This window comes from Zonotrichia leucophrys, chromosome 1 (assembly GCF_028769735.1).
Source record: "Zonotrichia leucophrys gambelii isolate GWCS_2022_RI chromosome 1, RI_Zleu_2.0, whole genome shotgun sequence".
Lineage (NCBI taxonomy): Eukaryota > Metazoa > Chordata > Aves > Passeriformes > Passerellidae > Zonotrichia > Zonotrichia leucophrys.
Genome location: NC_088169.1, coordinates 6,073,213 through 6,089,996, shown reverse-complemented (window position 1 = coordinate 6,089,996; position 16,784 = coordinate 6,073,213). Strand labels below are relative to the sequence as shown.

The 16,784-nt window shown below is 45.9% G+C and overlaps 1 protein-coding gene across 1 annotated transcript; it reads left to right on the top strand.

Annotated features, from left to right (window-relative positions):
• The first annotated feature begins 210 nt into the window (after positions 1-210).
• On the top strand, positions 211-13,689 carry SIK1 (salt inducible kinase 1). The gene is made up of 14 exons (XM_064706076.1): positions 211-369; positions 619-823; positions 1,604-1,720; positions 4,298-4,361; positions 4,563-4,724; positions 5,019-5,143; positions 5,258-5,381; positions 6,328-6,551; positions 6,804-6,953; positions 7,544-7,666; positions 7,913-8,138; positions 8,823-9,098; positions 9,609-9,843; positions 10,637-13,689. The coding sequence occupies exons 2-14, from the start codon at positions 671-673 to the stop codon at positions 11,055-11,057; spliced, it is 2,400 nt and encodes a 799-aa protein (XP_064562146.1). The 5' UTR covers positions 211-369; positions 619-670; the 3' UTR covers positions 11,058-13,689.
• Positions 13,690-16,784: the final 3,095 nt, after the last annotated feature.

Below are 16,784 nucleotides of genomic sequence, written 5' to 3'. Positions count from 1 at the left end.
CCCCCCGCCCTGACGTCACCGCCCCCCCGGGTCTCCCGGGCGACGGCTCCATCAGCGCCCGCGTCAGCGCCGCCCGTTCCCTGGCAACGTCCCGGTGTCTCCGCTCCCCTCCAGCCCCGCGCCCGGCCGCGCGTCTCGCTGGCGTCAAAGTGACGTCAATGGGCCCGTCTCGGCTTTCGGCGGTGGGCGGGGGAAGAGGCGGGCGGGGCGGGCGGTGCGCGCATGGAGGCGAGGGGCGGGCAGGGCGGGGGGCCGGGACATCCCGCGTGGTGCCGCCTGCCCCCCGGAGCGCGCTCGCCCCGCCGCACTCACTCGCTCACTCACTCATACGCGCGGCCGCCCGCCCTCACAGCCCTGCGCGCCCGCCAGGTACGAGGCGGCTCCAGCGTCGCTCCGCCGGGCTCTGCGCGGCCACGGGGGGAGCGGGGCCGGCAGCGGCAGCGCGGACGGGGCGGGCAGGGCCGGCGGAGCGGAGAGCGGCTCACGGTGCCGTGTCCGTGCGGGTGCTCCCGTCCTGAGGCGCTGCCGTGTGCGGGCGCTGCTCGGATGCTCCCGTCCTGAGGCGCTGCCGTGTCCGTGCGGGCGCTCCCGTCCTGAGGCGCTGCCGTGTCCGTGCAGGTGCTGCGCCGATGCTGCCGTCCTGAGGCGCTGCCCGCCCCCCGCCTGAGCCATGGTGATCATGTCGGAGTTCGCCTCGGCGCCCGCGGCCGCGCACGGCCAGCAGCGGCCCCTGCGAGTCGGCTTCTACGACATCGAGAGGACCCTGGGGAAAGGCAACTTCGCCGTGGTCAAGCTGGCCCGGCACAGGGTGACCAAGACGCAGGTGAATGCGCGGGGTCGGGGCGCGGGGAGCGGGCGCGGAGCCCCGCGGGTGATGCCGCGCTCCGCGGGACAGCGGCTGCGAGTTCTGCCGCTGTGTGGAATTGAAACTGGGCAAGAATGCCTGCAGAAAACGCAGCTCGCGCAGTTCTGTGTTACTGTAACTCTGTTGAGTTACTCTCAGTTTGCTAGAAACGCTGTGCAAATTAAGGATCTCTTGAATGCTTCAGGCTTTTTGGTTTTTGTTTGGTTTTTGTTTGGTTTTGTTTCGGTTTTTTGGTTTTGTTTTTTGGGTTTTTTTTCATTCAGTGGTCTTCAAGAACAAAGAACCCAGGGTCTTATTTGCAGAAATAATTTTTTCCTGGACGTGCAGCCGTATTTATATCTCTGGTGCATGTCAAAACCGCCTCAGTCACTACAGCCGGAGATAGTCTGTTACAGGGATCTGTTTTTCACTGGCATGGGACGGATTAAAAGATTTACAGAATCCTGTCCAGTGCTAATTTCTGCAGTTCTGTTCGCTACCTTACGTGTAATCCTTTGACGTAGAAAAGGAAAACGAAAACGTTCTGTGCCGCGAATTCTGTGCGGTTCAGAAAAACAGAATCAGCTTTGTCAAGTCTGTGCTTTAAAAGCTACTTTAAAAGCTACTTTACTTGGATTTTGTGAGTGGTGTGTTTTGCGGGGGTGTGTCTTTTTGTGTTTTTTTTTTTAAGGTATCTTAACAGTGAGAATACCTGTTTTGTAATACCTGGGGTTGATTTGTTATTATTTAAATTTGCAGGTTGCAATAAAAATAATAGACAAGACAAGGTTAGACCCAAGCAACCTGGAGAAGATTTATAGAGAAGTTCAGATAATGAAGCTTTTGAATCATCCCCACATTATCAAGCTATATCAGGTAAGAGTCCACCTTTGAAGTGCAGCACGTAGATAAAATATGCTTGTGGTCTCTTGCATGTGATTTTTGCATCTAATATTTGTGGAGGAAAAGCATATTGAAATACTGAAATACTTTTTAAAAAACGTTTGAAGTAAACGGGATGTCTTCAAAGTCATTCTTCATTCTTTGAACAAGATTCTGGTATTAGACAGCTTTTTGACAAAGTGCACTGTAAAATTTACAAAGTTGAAGCCAGGCTGACGTTTGTTTCAGATTGAGGAATGGGTTAGCTGAACTTCTATCATTAACTTGCATTTCCCAGTTTAGAGGACTGGAACTTCTTACGTGCTTTAGATAGGAGGGAGACTTAAACTCACATTGGGTGGTAGAGAAGGAAGCACTAAAGTTGAGTTTGCCTTAAGTGGAAAGGATTTAAAATCACCAACAATTAAACCAAATGAATCTAAGTAGAAAGTCTAAGTGGAAACTTAATCAAAGAATTAGATTAGTGAAAAAGGAAAAGGTGGTAAATGTTGGTATCTTAGAATATGTCAAAAAATCACCTGTTTGGTTGTTCTGTTGCAGTTTGTGTAGTTTTGAAAGTGTATTTTAAGTATCTTTCCCCTGCAGAGTTTCACAAAGTGAATTTTGGTTTAGATTTGTTTAGTTTCTGCACTGATGGATATTTTTAACCGTGGGAACAAATGAATGTGTTGAGCAGAAAGCAGGATCACATTTGTCTTGTGAGCAAGGGCTGCTTTGCAAATTCTAAACGTTAGATCTACATAGCCTTTGGTGTAAGTTCCTCTCAATCATTTAAACAATGCCGTGTGGATTTAAGGTGACAGAACAGTTTGGGTTGGAAGGGACCTTTAAAGGTCATCTGGTGCAAGCCCCTGCCATGAGCAGGGCAGAGCTGTCAGTCTGTCTGGACCTGTCTGAAAGGGCAGAGCTCTGGGAGAAAGGTGGAGATGGGATGAAGCAGCAGGTCTGAAAGTCCATGTGCAGTAGTAAACACTATTATCAGCTGTGATCTTATTGCTGGCTTTGTTAGCTTAAATAAATAAAAAAGAAAAAAAAAAGTTTAATTAACATGTAAGGCTGAAGAGCCAGTAAGGCAGGTGCTTAGGCAAGGCATTATTTTAAAAGACCTTGACACACATGAAGTGTTTGTATTCATAGTGTTAGCCATCATAACAAGAATGATTCTGTGTTGAGGGCTGACGTCAGGGTTGCCCACGGGGCAGTATAGGACACACAGAAACATTCTAACAGTTCGGTTGAGTTCATTTCAGTGGAATGATGTGGGTGAAAATACTGTTTCAGAGCATTTAGAAAAGCAGGTTAAATTCCATCTCGTTGAACCACTTCACTTGATGCAGCAGGTGACGTTGGTGGTGGACCATAATTTCTTTTCAGTGAAGTTTTCTTTTCTTTGTTGTTGTAACTGATGCTTTACCTGTTTGATGGAGGCTGAGAAGCAGAGATGGAATTAGATGACATACCAGTGTAGGGTGTGTGTTCTTGTATTATTTCATCATTGTTTTAGTTTCAGCACCACGTCTTAATTTCATTCAGCTGGCAATTTTCCCAGAACACTTTCCTTCAGTTTTTTAAACTGGGAACCTCTCTTCCTTTGCTCCCTGTTTGTTTATTTTCATTTCGTGTCTGTGTGTACTTGTAGTGAGGGGAGGACAAGAGTCTTTGAAAAAGGTTACATGTTGGGAGCCTGGAAGTTACAGCCTTTGAAGTAGAATCGAGGCTTTTTGGATTGTTAACCTGTTGTGAGCCTCCTGCTTCAAAACAAAGTATCTGCTCGTGAGAGGAAAATGTTTCCAGGGAAATGTTGTATTCTGAAATACAACATTTCAAAGGTGTGCTGCGGCAACTGAAGATGAACTTGGAAATGCTCAGCATCTCTCATTCATCATTTGGATTTTAGTAATTCTTTTTTATTTTCTTCCAAAGGCAAATGTTGTGAAATATCAAAGCAAGTTGATACTAGATTGATAGGCAATATATTGACAGTTGTTGATGTGCATCAAGCCCTGCTGTTACACAAACAGGAGCCTGTTATCACTTGCACAGGAGGCTCCCCATGTCCCAGCCAGCTCCAAACAGGAGCAGGGGGTCTGATACCACTCTTGCTTTGTCCAGCTTGCAGCTGTCCCTGCTGATCTGAGCCCCCACTAGCCTTGAAACAAAGAAAACTTTAGATAAACTTCTACATTTCTTTGTTCAGAATATGTCATAAAACTATATATGCATATTTTAACAAAAGGGGAGTGTATGAAATTATCTAAACACTCATCTGCTCTCTTACAGAGATTAGGTGGCTTGGTAATGGTGAGAAGAACAATGGCCTGGGAAGCCATTGTATAATGTGGGCACATAAGCCTTGATTTGTTATCTTTTTCATTACCAGTTTGCTTGGAAAGAACTCTGTGGTGCAAAATTAGATGCTTTTACTGCCAGCTGCTGCTGCAAATATGAATTTGAATGGATATGTTTGAGAATTCACATAGAAAAATAAATGAAACTATAGAGCTCTGGTTGTTGGTTTTTTTTGAATTGTGTCCTCTCATTTCTTCACAGGTTATGGAGACAAAGGATATGCTGTACATTGTCACTGAGTTTGCAAAGAATGGAGAAATGTTTGGTAAGTCCTCACTGACAGAGCTCACAGTTCCTTAGATTTAGAAACCCATGGCTTTATTTTGTCATTCCTGAGTAACAGATACATTCTGATTAAAAACCTGGGGCTTGTGTTGTCAGCTGTCAAACAGCAAGCACAGCACCTGCAGGATTATGACAAATTTCCTCGGGGTGTTTCTAAACCCTCTCTGATTTTGTCTGGCAGATCACCTGACCTCCAACGGGCACCTGAGCGAGAGCGAAGCACGGAAGAAGTTCTGGCAGATTCTTTCAGCTGTGGAATATTGTCACAGCCACCACATCGTGCACAGGGATCTCAAAACAGAGAACCTCCTGCTGGATGCTAACATGAATATCAAATTAGCAGGTACTAGGAAATAGGAGGTCACTTTATAAAGAACATCAGGCGTGTTGTTTAGACATTTGGGTTTCCCTAGGATGATCCTGTAAATGTGTTTGTGTTTCTGTAAGTGAAAATAAAACAAAGAGTTACAGATATTTCTTGGAACAGATTTTGTGAACAGAAGGGAGTAGCTTAAATGAATAGGCAGAAAACAAAGCAACACATCTGTTCCTTTCTCTCCATTTTTCTGCTACTTCTGAAATACTAGTATGTGGTTGAGTGTTGTTGTCTTACCCCAGCTTTTCACTTTTATTTCAGACTTTGGCTTTGGAAACTTTTACAAGTCGGGAGAGCCCCTCTCCACTTGGTGTGGAAGCCCACCCTACGCAGCTCCAGAAGTTTTCGAAGGCAAAGAATATGAAGGACCTCACCTTGACATATGGGTGAGCTTGCTGTTCCTCAGAAACTGCATTTCACACCTTGTGAGGGTCTGTGGATCTTCAGAATTGTTGCTTTTTCTGGAGTCACTCATGTGCTGTGCTGTTTTCTATTGGCAGAGCCTTGGCGTGGTTCTGTACGTCCTTGTCTGCGGTTCGCTGCCTTTTGATGGACCCAATTTACCAACTCTGAGGCAAAGAGTGCTGGAGGGGCGGTTCCGCATCCCCTACTTCATGTCCGAAGGTGCTTTTATTTCCTTAATGTTAGAACAGGTGCTATAAAGTAGTAGCTATCCAGTTTGCAGCTGGCTATTATTTTGTTTTTATGTATCCAGTAGTTTCTGTAGGACAGAAGATGTTTTCTTTTCTGGGATCTGCTTTGTGGTGCATGTAAAAAGCTGTACTTTTCTTTCTTAGAATATCCCTATGGATTAGAAAAATACTTGACTCCCTAGCTGGAGAAATAAGAAATAATAATAATCACTCAGAAAAGAGAGCAAACAGGATTTTAAAGGGACTAGCCTGCAATGCTGACATAGGTGTAGTTCTCCTAAGATATTTTAGCCATGCAGAAGGGGTGTTCCAGTGTGGCTGTGCTGCCAAGGAGAACAAGAATAGGGGACTCGGCAGTGTTTCCTGAGAACGCCAACAGTCTGATGAGAAACGTGAAACTGAAGAGTGTTATCACCTCTCTCTGATTTGGTTTCAAAACCAGTGAACGTGCCTCTGTTGTCACGTGGAGATAACTGCTGAAGTCTGAAGTTTATCAGTTATGGCCATGAACAGCTTTATTTCCTGGTTATAAGTAAATAAGCAATATAGGGCCAGGACCAGGAAGTTGTATGTGATGGGGTTCTGTGCTAAGTTCTGACCTATTTTATGTGCATGTAATGCCATCAAACCTGCATCCTCTCAAAACCAGCTCTTGTACAAGGTGCAAGGCCACCTGGTATCCAGTACAGCTTCCTTTCCTGCAGTGAGATATTGTTTTTGTGATATGCACGTGAACATCTCTTGTGCTGTCTGGAATATCTGATAGTCAGATCAGTCATCAGCTGCACCCAAACCTTTAATTCCTGTTTTCATAGGCATCTTACACTGTTGCTGGGAAGTGTTCTTAGCAGTGACCTGGGGCTGAGCTGTTACATTTTTGCCCCTTGCTCATGAGTTTGTCTTTCTTTGTCACCCAGACTGTGAAACACTAATCCGGCGGATGCTGGTTGTGGACCCAACCAAGCGGATAACCATCTCCCAGATCAAGCAGCACAAGTGGATGCAGGCTGACCCCTCCCTTCAGCAGCAGCAGTCCTTGTCCTTTTCCATGCAAAACTACAACTCCAACCTGGGCGACTACAACGAGCAGGTCCTTGGGATCATGCAAACCCTCGGCATTGACAGGCAGAGGACTGTGGAGGTGAGTTCTTGCCCTTTAGATACATCTCTTGCTCTTTAGATACCTCTCCACTGACCATCAGAATGCCAGTGGTGCTGTCCTGGGTCATGCAGTGAGTGGCCTTGATCTGGTGTCACAGCATAAAATCTTCACTGCCCTTCTGGATTTTGCTTGGTTTTTCGAGCCTGCTACTCTGAGCCCTTAGTGATGAGTTTTGGCTGCTTACATCCTGAGTTACCTGTGACTCAAAAAGGCCCTTCCAATGTCTTCCAGTCCCTGCAGAACAGCAGCTACAACCATTTTGCTGCCATTTATTACCTGCTGCTGGAGCGCCTGAAGGAGTACCGGAGCAGCCAGGTGTCCACTCGGCCAGCAGCCGGCCGGCAGCCACGGCCCCGGAGCTCCGAGATCACCAACGCTGAGGTGAGCAGAGGCACCTCTGCATCTCCCTTGCCATGCAGCTGCCAAACTTTTGAAACCCATTTCTGATAGTGGTGGCCTCTGACAGGACACAGCCTGCTGTTCTTCAGCAGGAGGCTGAGTGAATATTAATGCCCTGTTTCCTAGGAAGTGACCGCGGGTCATGGTCCAAAGAATAGTCTGCCTCCAGTGCAGGTCAATAATGAGCCACAGGATTAGACTTCTCATGGAAATCTGCCCTTTTAGGCATGGCTTGGTTATGCTTCTTTGTTGCATATCCTGTAGAAGTACTCCATGAGTCACTTAATGTGTTTTTCTGACATTCATTTTATTTTCTTCGCCCCCATCCCCTTTAAAGTGTGGTTTGGGTGCCTCTGCAAATTGCACTTCCAGTTAAATTGCCTAACTTAGGAGGAGGAGGAGTTCTGTATTTGTGTTGGCATTGATGGATTAGCTTTGTTCGTTTTCATAGAAAGCATGAGGAGAGAGCTTGCAGGGAAGGTGGCTCTGAAATTCTGTGACTCTCCAGTATCTGAAAAGTCACGTGGAACTGCAGTGTGTGTGATGGCTTCTGTGCATCGCTCTCTCTCCAGATGCCTCAGGACACTCTCACTAGTGAAACCCTGCGATCATCTCTGCTTTACCAGCAACCTCAGAGCCTGATTCAGCCATCCTTGCAGGCAGAAATGGACTGTGACATAAGCAATCCATTACAGGTTGGTGTTCCCTGATAAACTCTGTGTTGCTTCTTTTTTTCTCATTGTTCTGCCAATCCACAACAATGGGGGTTGTGACTTTTGTTCTCTCCCTCCTGTGTTTGGTTTGGCATTTGGACACATTGTCACGTAGCCTCTCTAACAATATTCCTGCTGCAGACATGCCACAGAATTGTGGAGAGTATTAAAAGGTAGTGCAGAAATAAGGAAAAGACCCTGAAGTCTGTGATCTGGCATGTTTTCCAGCCTGTGTTCTTCCCTGTGGACACCAACTTCAACGGGCTCTTCCGGAACCGCTCCATCTCCCCGAACAGCCTGCTGGAGACCACCATCAGCGAGGAAGTGAGGCAAGAGAAGGAGCTGGAAGATGAAATTAAGGCATATGACCACCCCATCTGCATCCCTAGCAACACCAGCAGGAGGCACACCCTGGCAGAAGTGACCACCCATTTCTATCAGCATGTCCCTCCATGTAAGTAAGTCTGGGAGTGATGAAGGGTGTTTGTAGGTAGGGGAAAAGAGCAGAGAAGGAGTGCCATAGAGCCCAGATGCTGAGGGAGAGTGTGCTGATTTCACCTTGACTAGGGTAGGAAAGCCTAGAAAAGAGGTTTGTACTCTGCTCTCCCCAGTTCTGTCTTCCTACAGATAAGCAGGGCCCTTAGGGAAGAGAAGTTGTGCTGTTGTATTTCACCTAGATCTCTTCAGAGGGGAGCATGCTCACAAGCAGGTCACAAACCTGGTCTGCTAGCTTCTGCTGTTATACTGGGGGAGGAAAAAGTGCCTGAATTTAACGAAAAACACCTCACTGATTGAGTTTGGTACATACTCAGACCCTGTGAACCAACTAAATAAGCACAACTGTTCACAAAACAGTAATCCTGGTTGTGCTAAAAAACACTGTGTGCCTGATCCAGCACAGCCTGGTGATGCTGGTGCTGCTGGCCAGCTGGACAGGAGCCCAAACTGAGGTTATTTGTTGATTTGTTGACCCCTTGCTGGAGTCAAGCCCTGGGACAACAGGAGTTGCTGGACACCTCTCCAGCTTGAGGCTGTTTATTAGTGCCAGTGTAGGTGGGCAGAAGGCTCTGATGTCATGTTTGTTCCTTCCTGTACTCATCTTGGGAATGTTCTTTCTCTCCTTCCTTCCCTTCCATAGGTATAGTCATTTCCTCCTCTGCCAGCCCCACAGAGGGAACTAGCTCAGACAGCTGCCTTACTTCATCTTCAAATGACAGCTCAGTGGCCCTGAGCAGCTGTTTGGCAGGTCAAGTAATGACGGGGAGCCCGGCCACAGCGAGGATGACGTCGCCTTTCCTCGCTTCCCAGTCTGACGCTCCCGTGTTACAAGTCCAGGGCTGCATGGGAGGTGCTTCCCTCCTGCCTGTCAGCTTCCAAGAAGGAAGGCGAGCATCTGATACCTCATTAACTCAAGGTAATGCCTTCCTGGCCTTGTTGCTGGGGAGTTGCACCCTCCCCAACAGCCACTGGGAAAGGGTAGGGTGCAGGGAGACTTGCTGCCCATTAGTGTCACACTGAGGCTGGACACCTGGACATTCTGCCTCCTGTGTTCACAGGCCCTGAGGGAGGGTGGGATGCCCTGGGGAAAGGTTCTCAGACACTGATTCAGCCTGCCCATGGAGATATTTCTGCTGCCGTGAGTGGGATGGCAGGCTCCACCTTCCTCCTAAAATATGGAGTGTACAACGTCATGATTTCTCTCAGGCTCTTCCTTTGCCATGCACGTCCATCTGCACAAGGGTGCAGCTGTCCCAGTCCCTGTTTCACTACCTAAATCCTGCTCTGACCACCAGGCAGAGGGTGAACTGGAGTCTTTTCCAGCCCAGTTCTCCCACCCAGGAAGGCAGTGCCCAGAAAGGCTGATCTGTACTGTAGGCAAACAGGAGGAGGATTAAAGTGCATTTCTTTTCCTCGTGTCCCACAGGCTTGAAGGCTTTTAGGCAGCAGCTGCGGAAGAACGCTCGAGCCAAGGGGTTCCTCGGCTTGAATAAAATCAAAGGCTTTGCTCGGCAGGTGTGTCAGTCCTCCTCCTCCTCTCGGGCAGCAAGGAGTGCCATGAGCCCTTTCCAGCACACGCAGCCCAACACCTGCTTGTACAGCAGCAGCGGGAGCAGCAGAGAGGGGAGAAGCCTCCTGGAGGAGGTGCTGCAGCAGCAGAGGTGAGGGAGGAGCTTTGGTGCCTTTTCATTGCGTTTACTTTGGGTTAAGGGCAAGCAAGGAGGGGTAAACACAGCAAAAGAGGTTGGGGGTTTGGTCACTGGGGGTTCCTGCCATCCATCTTTGCTGTGTGGCAGTGGGTAAACTGCTCGGCTTCCTTTGTGGCTTCCTGCCCTGGCACATGTAACACAGGACGTGCAATTCCACTCAAAAATCTCAATGTTCAAATATTTGGAGGTTGCTGAATTGAGAAGCAGTTTGGTAGTGTGGGGGAAAACATAGCTTCTCCCCTACTGCAAGCTGTGTTTTTCTTTGTTAGTTTTGGGAATGATTTCTTTCCTCCTCTGCCTCCTCCTGTAATTTTCCCATGGCAAGGAAGTGAGACCTTGTAATTTGGAAAAGTTACAGCCCACAAAGGAGGCACAGTTCCAGTGGCCTCAAATGTCATGTGTGGTGGCACCTCTTCATTCCCATAGAAGCGAGATGGAAAATTGAGCTTCCGGTTTATCTGCACACATTGTCTCTAGAACATCTATTATTAGGTGGCCAAATCGTGACCAGATAAACTACGTTGTGACAGTTGCCCTCTGACAGAAGGGGTAGGGAATTCTGACAGAATGAGGGAAAGCCTGGCACAGGCAGCTTGCTTTGATTGTGCTGGCTGGGCTAAGGAGAGGTTTAATAGCGAGAAGGAAACAAAGGAGAAAGTTATGGTCAAGGTTAGAGGCAAGAAAGGAAGGAATAGAACATGAAATAGGAATAGAACTAACCTCTTCCCCCTTGGATTTTGTTCAGAATGCTCCAGTTCCAGCATCACCAACTACTCCACACAGCTTGTCCCCAGACCTCCCAGACACCTGCGGCAAGCAGCATCCCCTCCTCTGACGGAACCTGCAAAGCCTCCAACTCCATTCTGCTGTCAGAGCTGCAAAGAGAGAACTCCTTTGAGCTGGCCTTTGCTGGCAGCAGCCAACTGCTCCAACCTCATTTCCTGGGGCTGAGCGTGTCCCCGGTGTCATCAGCCGCTCACCTGCTGGACACTCACCTGTACATCAGCAGCAGCAGCAGCGCGGCCCCGCTGGCCGCCCCCTTCTCGCAGCAGCAGAGCTTCTCCACGCCATCCCCGAGCTATGACACTGTCACCCTGCAGCACGGGGACTGTGAGATGGAGGATCTGACTTCCAGCCAGCTGGGCAAGTTTGTGCTGGTCAAGTGAGAGCTTCAGGCTGCTCTTGTTGCGGGGGAGCTTTCACTCTGTGGCTGGCTGGCGGCGTGGGGACGAGTGACTCTCAGAAGCAATAAATTTTGAAGTATGTGAAGAGGCTGTCTGGCTCAGAAAGCTGGCAACTTTATTGGACTGAAACAAGCAATATGTATGTCTTTTTGCTTCTACTATTCTTGCACTGAACAAATATGAATAGAAACTGATTTTTTTTTTTTTTAAGTCAAAAAAAATAATGATGGGGCAGATGGGTGGGGCATTTGTGGGGGCAGGGAGGGATGTGGTTGGGGAAGAACTCTTCGGTACTGTACTCAAGTCAGACCAATACAGCTCTGCTGTTATGCAAGATTAGCAGCTGTCAGTAGTGGTGACACAGCAGGGAGAGGCTTTTCAAAGAAGGGACCAGAGCCTCCCTTTTTCACAATATTCATTTATGGGTTTGTGAAGATGATTACCTCTTTAAAAGAAAAAAAATAAACAGAAAACCAGTGGCATGCAGCATTATGCATTCATAAGAGACAAAAATGGAAGCATTGCCATTTGTTGTTTTTCCTTTTCCCTCCTGTTAACACTCATTTTATTTAAAGGAACCAACATCCCCATTCCTCACCTCCCAGATACACATATTTTAAATGAAAACTGTGAACTTCTTGCTTGATACATCAGCTGGAAAAGCTCAGCATGCCCTTCTAATTAGTACAGAAGCAGTAACTATTGGAAATGTATCCCTTGGTAATCAGGATCCAAATTGCATAATGCCTGGTCTTTTGCAGGGATGTTTGTTTGGGAGTGGTGTGTGTGTACATACACACAGGTGCACACATGCCCATATTTTGTTGGTCTGGGTAATCTTTAAGAATCTTTTTATAAACTCTAAGTTTGTTCATATTCTTGCCGAGGCACTGAGGAGGGAAGCAGCAGCACCTGTGGGGTAATGGGAAGGGTTTTCTTTTTAAAAAGCCCTCCTGGAGGTTGCCTACAAAGTTGCCTGAGGGGTATTTCTTAGTGCTGCACATCGTTATTTCCGCTGCTAATTATGTTTTTATGCATTTCATTATCAGGGTCCAAACAGAACTGACTCTTGGGGAAATGTGCAATATTGAGGTTATAATTATATACTGACAAAGACAAAAGGAATAGGCTAGAACAGAATTCTACTCTAATGGAGTACAGCTTTTTCTGAACAAAACTGTATTAAAAGTGAGTAAAACAGCACAATCTTTGGGTGTTTGGTTTTGGTTGGTTTGTTTTTTGGCATATTAGCAAAACGAGGTTTTGCATTAGGTAGGTGTTTTTTTCGTATGGTTTTTAATGCTGTATATGTATATAAATAGTAAGCAGAAAACTATATAACACTAGTTATTTTTTATATTTTGTAATATGCTTCTGTTGTGTTTCTGGTATAAACCCCGAGTCCCCTCCTGAGGCAGACCATGACTTCTGTTGGTGTCAATAGAGGTTGTGCTGAGGTTTAAAGGGGAGGACAGGCTGTGCTCCTACAGACATGACTTGGGGAGTGCAGGCAAACTTTGGAAGCAGGTGAGCAGACAGTGAGACAGCTTGGCTGGGAGCTGCCATCCGAGTGTCAGAGTGTAGCTGCATTCTGTCTATAAGCTTAAAGGACCCATCTCCCTAGTATGACACAGGGTGCCTTCAAGTTACCTTGGCTTCATGCAACCTGCAGTATTACACATTTGCAAATAATATAGAGACCTGTTTTGGGGGTTTTTTTGGGTTTTCTTTTTTGTTTGGTTTGTTTAGCTGTTTTTTTTTTCTTTTAAGGAAAAAATAAAAAAGCCAAAGATTGACCAGGTGAATTGGTGGGAGTAGGAAGAGTTGAAGATGTCATGTGGGTCTGTCTGTGGCTCTCCATAAACAACCTCTTTATCTGTGTGTTGTATTTGTGTGTCTGTACTGGTGCATCTCCAGTTTGCCACTGCTGCTCCATGGTCTGGACGCTTCAAAGTGACAGAAAATTGCTCGAGTTGAACTCCTGTTAATGAGTGGTGCCTTGCAGCAGAGAAAACACCAAAGTCTCATGCTCATTTGTAGTGTGGGTTAAAAAGAAAACAAACAAACAACCCCTCAAAAAACCCAACCCAAAAAAGAGATTGCATGGAGATGGCTGGAGAGGAGGGCAAGAAGAAGCCAGCTTGTCACAAAGCAGCAACTTGGCCTTCAGTTTTGGAAGGGGTAGCACATGTACTTAAACCACAGAACTTCCTCCTCAATTTGTGTTTTGTTTAATGCCATGGATCTAAAGGCCACAGATTCTTTTGTTTCCTGTCCTGAGCAATGACAAGCACTTTACTTTCATAGTGTTTTTTTTTTTTTCTTTTCCAATTGCTGTAGAACCTCTTTGGAATTCTTGCTGGAGCAGAAGAGGTCATTTTAAAAGTCTGGGTTTTTTTTTTTTTGTAGATATCTTGACAGTGCTGTTCTGCAGACTGCAATGCAATAGGGTATTTAAAGACACTACGTGATTGGTTTAATTGAGATGTATAGTTTATTTTTTATCATGACTGAACAATCATTTTATTTCTTATGTTAAAATGAGAGGTGTACACCAAAATGATTAGTTGATGTGTTTTATTTAATATTTAAATAAAAAATGTTTTAAAATTGTTGTGATTCTGTGCAGTATCTTTTCCCAGTGCACTTATGATTTGCATAGTCAAGACTCATTTTCAAGCCAAACTCCATAGGACATTGCTGACACTTTCTATTACATCCTAAATGAAGAGGGATGGTGGGCCCACAAATCTGATAATGGGATATTGAGCGTTTTGCTGGTAGGCAATCTGTCTGAATTCACCAAGTCTGTGGTAATCGGGTTATAAAATGCAGCAGGACCAGAGGTCTGGGCAGCGGTGGTGTCACCAGATGGGCCCTCCCTCCCTCCCTCAGTGTCACCTTCAGCTGGGACAGCCCCAGCCAGATTAGGGCAGTTCCTGAGAGAGCAAAGGGAGGGAGGGAGTCACAGGGGAGAGTGGATTGTGTCTTGTAAAATATAACTTGAGTGTTAAAAACATTGTATTCAGCTCACGCAGTCACAATGAGAGCAAGGAAGGATTTTGGCTGCAAAGGGACCCCTAAATATTGACAAGCTTTAGTTTGACCTGACAGAGACTCAGGGAAAAAAGCCAAAAAATCCAACAAGCAATGTTGTTTTTTAAAAAGAAATTAAGGATTAAATTTTTTTCCTCTTTTTTTGTATCCTGAAGTTTTTATTTTGAAGGAAAGGGAGAGTGATAGAAAGGTAAATCCAAGCAGTTAAACAGAAGCTTGTGGGGAAACAGAGATAATATTTACTTATTTTGCTTTCTAAAGTAATTGTTTGCTGAGCTGGAATTTGTAGAGCTCTTTGTGCATTTGCTGTGACTCCTGAATTGATAGAAAAGTGTCACACACAGGTTTTTCCAGGGTTGTGTTTTCAACATGACCATCCAAAGTTAGGAATTTTGCAACTCTTAAAAAATAATGGATGCATTCTAAATAATCTTTAATTAGGTTTTAGTATGACCTGACTTAAGGATAATTCTAACTGTTGTTTTCAGCTGGGTTCTCAGGGCATTATTTTAAACTCCAGTAATTCTGAGAAATTTGAGAAAGTCACTTCTTAATGGATACAAATCAGTGCAGCTCCACCAACTTTCATTGACATCACTGACCCTTGGGTATAAAGGGATCCCGCCAGCATCATGATTTCTGTGAAATGGTAGGAAAAACAAGTACAAAGAAAGAAACCCTGGGAGTCTGGATTCAGTTTCCATGTGTACACTGTTTTCACTCTTGGTGCTTTAGTCACTGTCTTCCTTCCTTTCCTCTGAAATCTGTCTCTGCTCCTGTTCACAGCATTTGTTTTTGTCTTTAACATCTCTCAAGATGCTGTTTCTCTTGCTTTTATTTCTCACATTACAACTTGGTACCTTCCCTTTCTCCCCCAGTCCAGAACTGGTGTTTTTCCCCCGCCGCTCAGATGGAACAGATGCTGGCAAGTTTAGCACAGCCCCAGAAGTGAATGATCAAACCTTGGTTGTTTTTTTCTTCAGAAAGGAAATGCCTAGAGCTGGCAGGAGATGCCAGACTGGTAGCAGTGAAAAACACAGGCTGTTTTTGCACTGAGCAGGCTGAGCGCAGCCAGCCAGCCAAGCACTCTGGTGCCAAGGTCCAGCCACGGCAGCGAGGGACTCTCACCTGTCCCTGTCCTCCTGCAGGTGACCCATAACTCATCCCCACCACCTTCTCCTTCACTGTGCCCAGCACAGCAGCCCCACCTCAGCAAGGAAAGGAATCCCTCCTGGCAAAAGCCATGGTTGTGTAATGCTGGCCTGTGTCTGCTGGAAGGGGGAAGCAGCAGAAGGGAGAGCAGTTGAGCGAACGAAATGATGGAGCAGGAGATGGAAAGTGATGGGTGCTTCCTTTTTACTCATCCTGCAAAGTGAGAATAAGGCACACGTCACGCAATGAAGGAGAATTAATTTAAAACTGATAAAAGGAAATATGTGCCTCGGGAGGGCATTGCTTCAAATGCGCTTGCTGGCTTATTTCATGACTGCTAACTACTTTTAGTGGTGACAGTTAAATCAATGATAAAGGTAATCCACTGTCATGGTTTATGGATTTAGCAGAGCAGCTGCGGGAGATCAGGAAGGAGCTGGTCTTTGGTACAGACTGCCAGGGGCATGATAGATTTTTAGGACAGAAATGCCTTTCTCCCAAGCTATCAGATATCAGCACCTGCCAGAGACAAAACTTTCGTGTGAGGTGAAAAAACTTGGCCAACGCCTGCAATAAATATCCATTTCTTAATAAACATCTTATGGCATGTGTAATATGTCTTATGCAGTGATAGTGGCTCTGAGCAAAGGTCCAGCTGACTGGGCAGCCCATTCCAGCAGCAGACTGTGAGGTAAAGGGTGTAAGGACAGGGCAAGCATAGCACAATTCCTCTGTGATATTACCAGCTCAGTAGAGAGCAGACTGTGGTTAAGGGAATTTTTGACTGGCATTTGGGTCATTGTGTTTAACAGCTGCAGATGGGTCAAGCCTCCAAGAATTTGGCTAACTCCTTTTGGAATTCTTTTATAATTCTGGTCTTCACAGCATCCTGTGACAAGTGCCATAATTCAATTTTGCATTGTGTGAAAGAAGTACTTCCTTTTCTTCGTATTAGACCTCCATCCCAATAGATTGGGTTGTGCTGCCTTTCCCTTGTGACAACAGGCACAAATAATGGTCTCCTGATCACATTTCCATGTTGAGTTGCCAGGACCTCTCTCACATCCCTTCTCAGCTGAGGTGGCCAAGAAGAAGGATGCTGCTGTAGTTGTCATCTCTTCTGTGTTTTCATGGATTGTTCTGTATTCTCCTTGGTGGACACTGTGTTTAAGGCAGTTTTTCTTGAAGGAAACATCCTCATTCCCTTTTAATTCTGTAGTCATTCCTAAGGTTCTTCCCCTGTTGAGGAGTAAGCTGGAAATTTCAATAAACTCTCTGACTGAGGTTTCCTTCCTGCCTGATGTTAATTTGGTGCCCCTGATGGTCTTAGTAGGCTTGGGTTGGTATTTCTCCCAGTCCTCACTTTTTATTTGCTGCTGGTGAATTTCATAGGTGATTTCATCAACCTGCCATTCAGTTTTCTGAGATTATTCTCCACCTTGTTGCAGCTGGATTTTTTACAAATATGTCAAATTGCCCAGGTCTTGACACAAATGGATT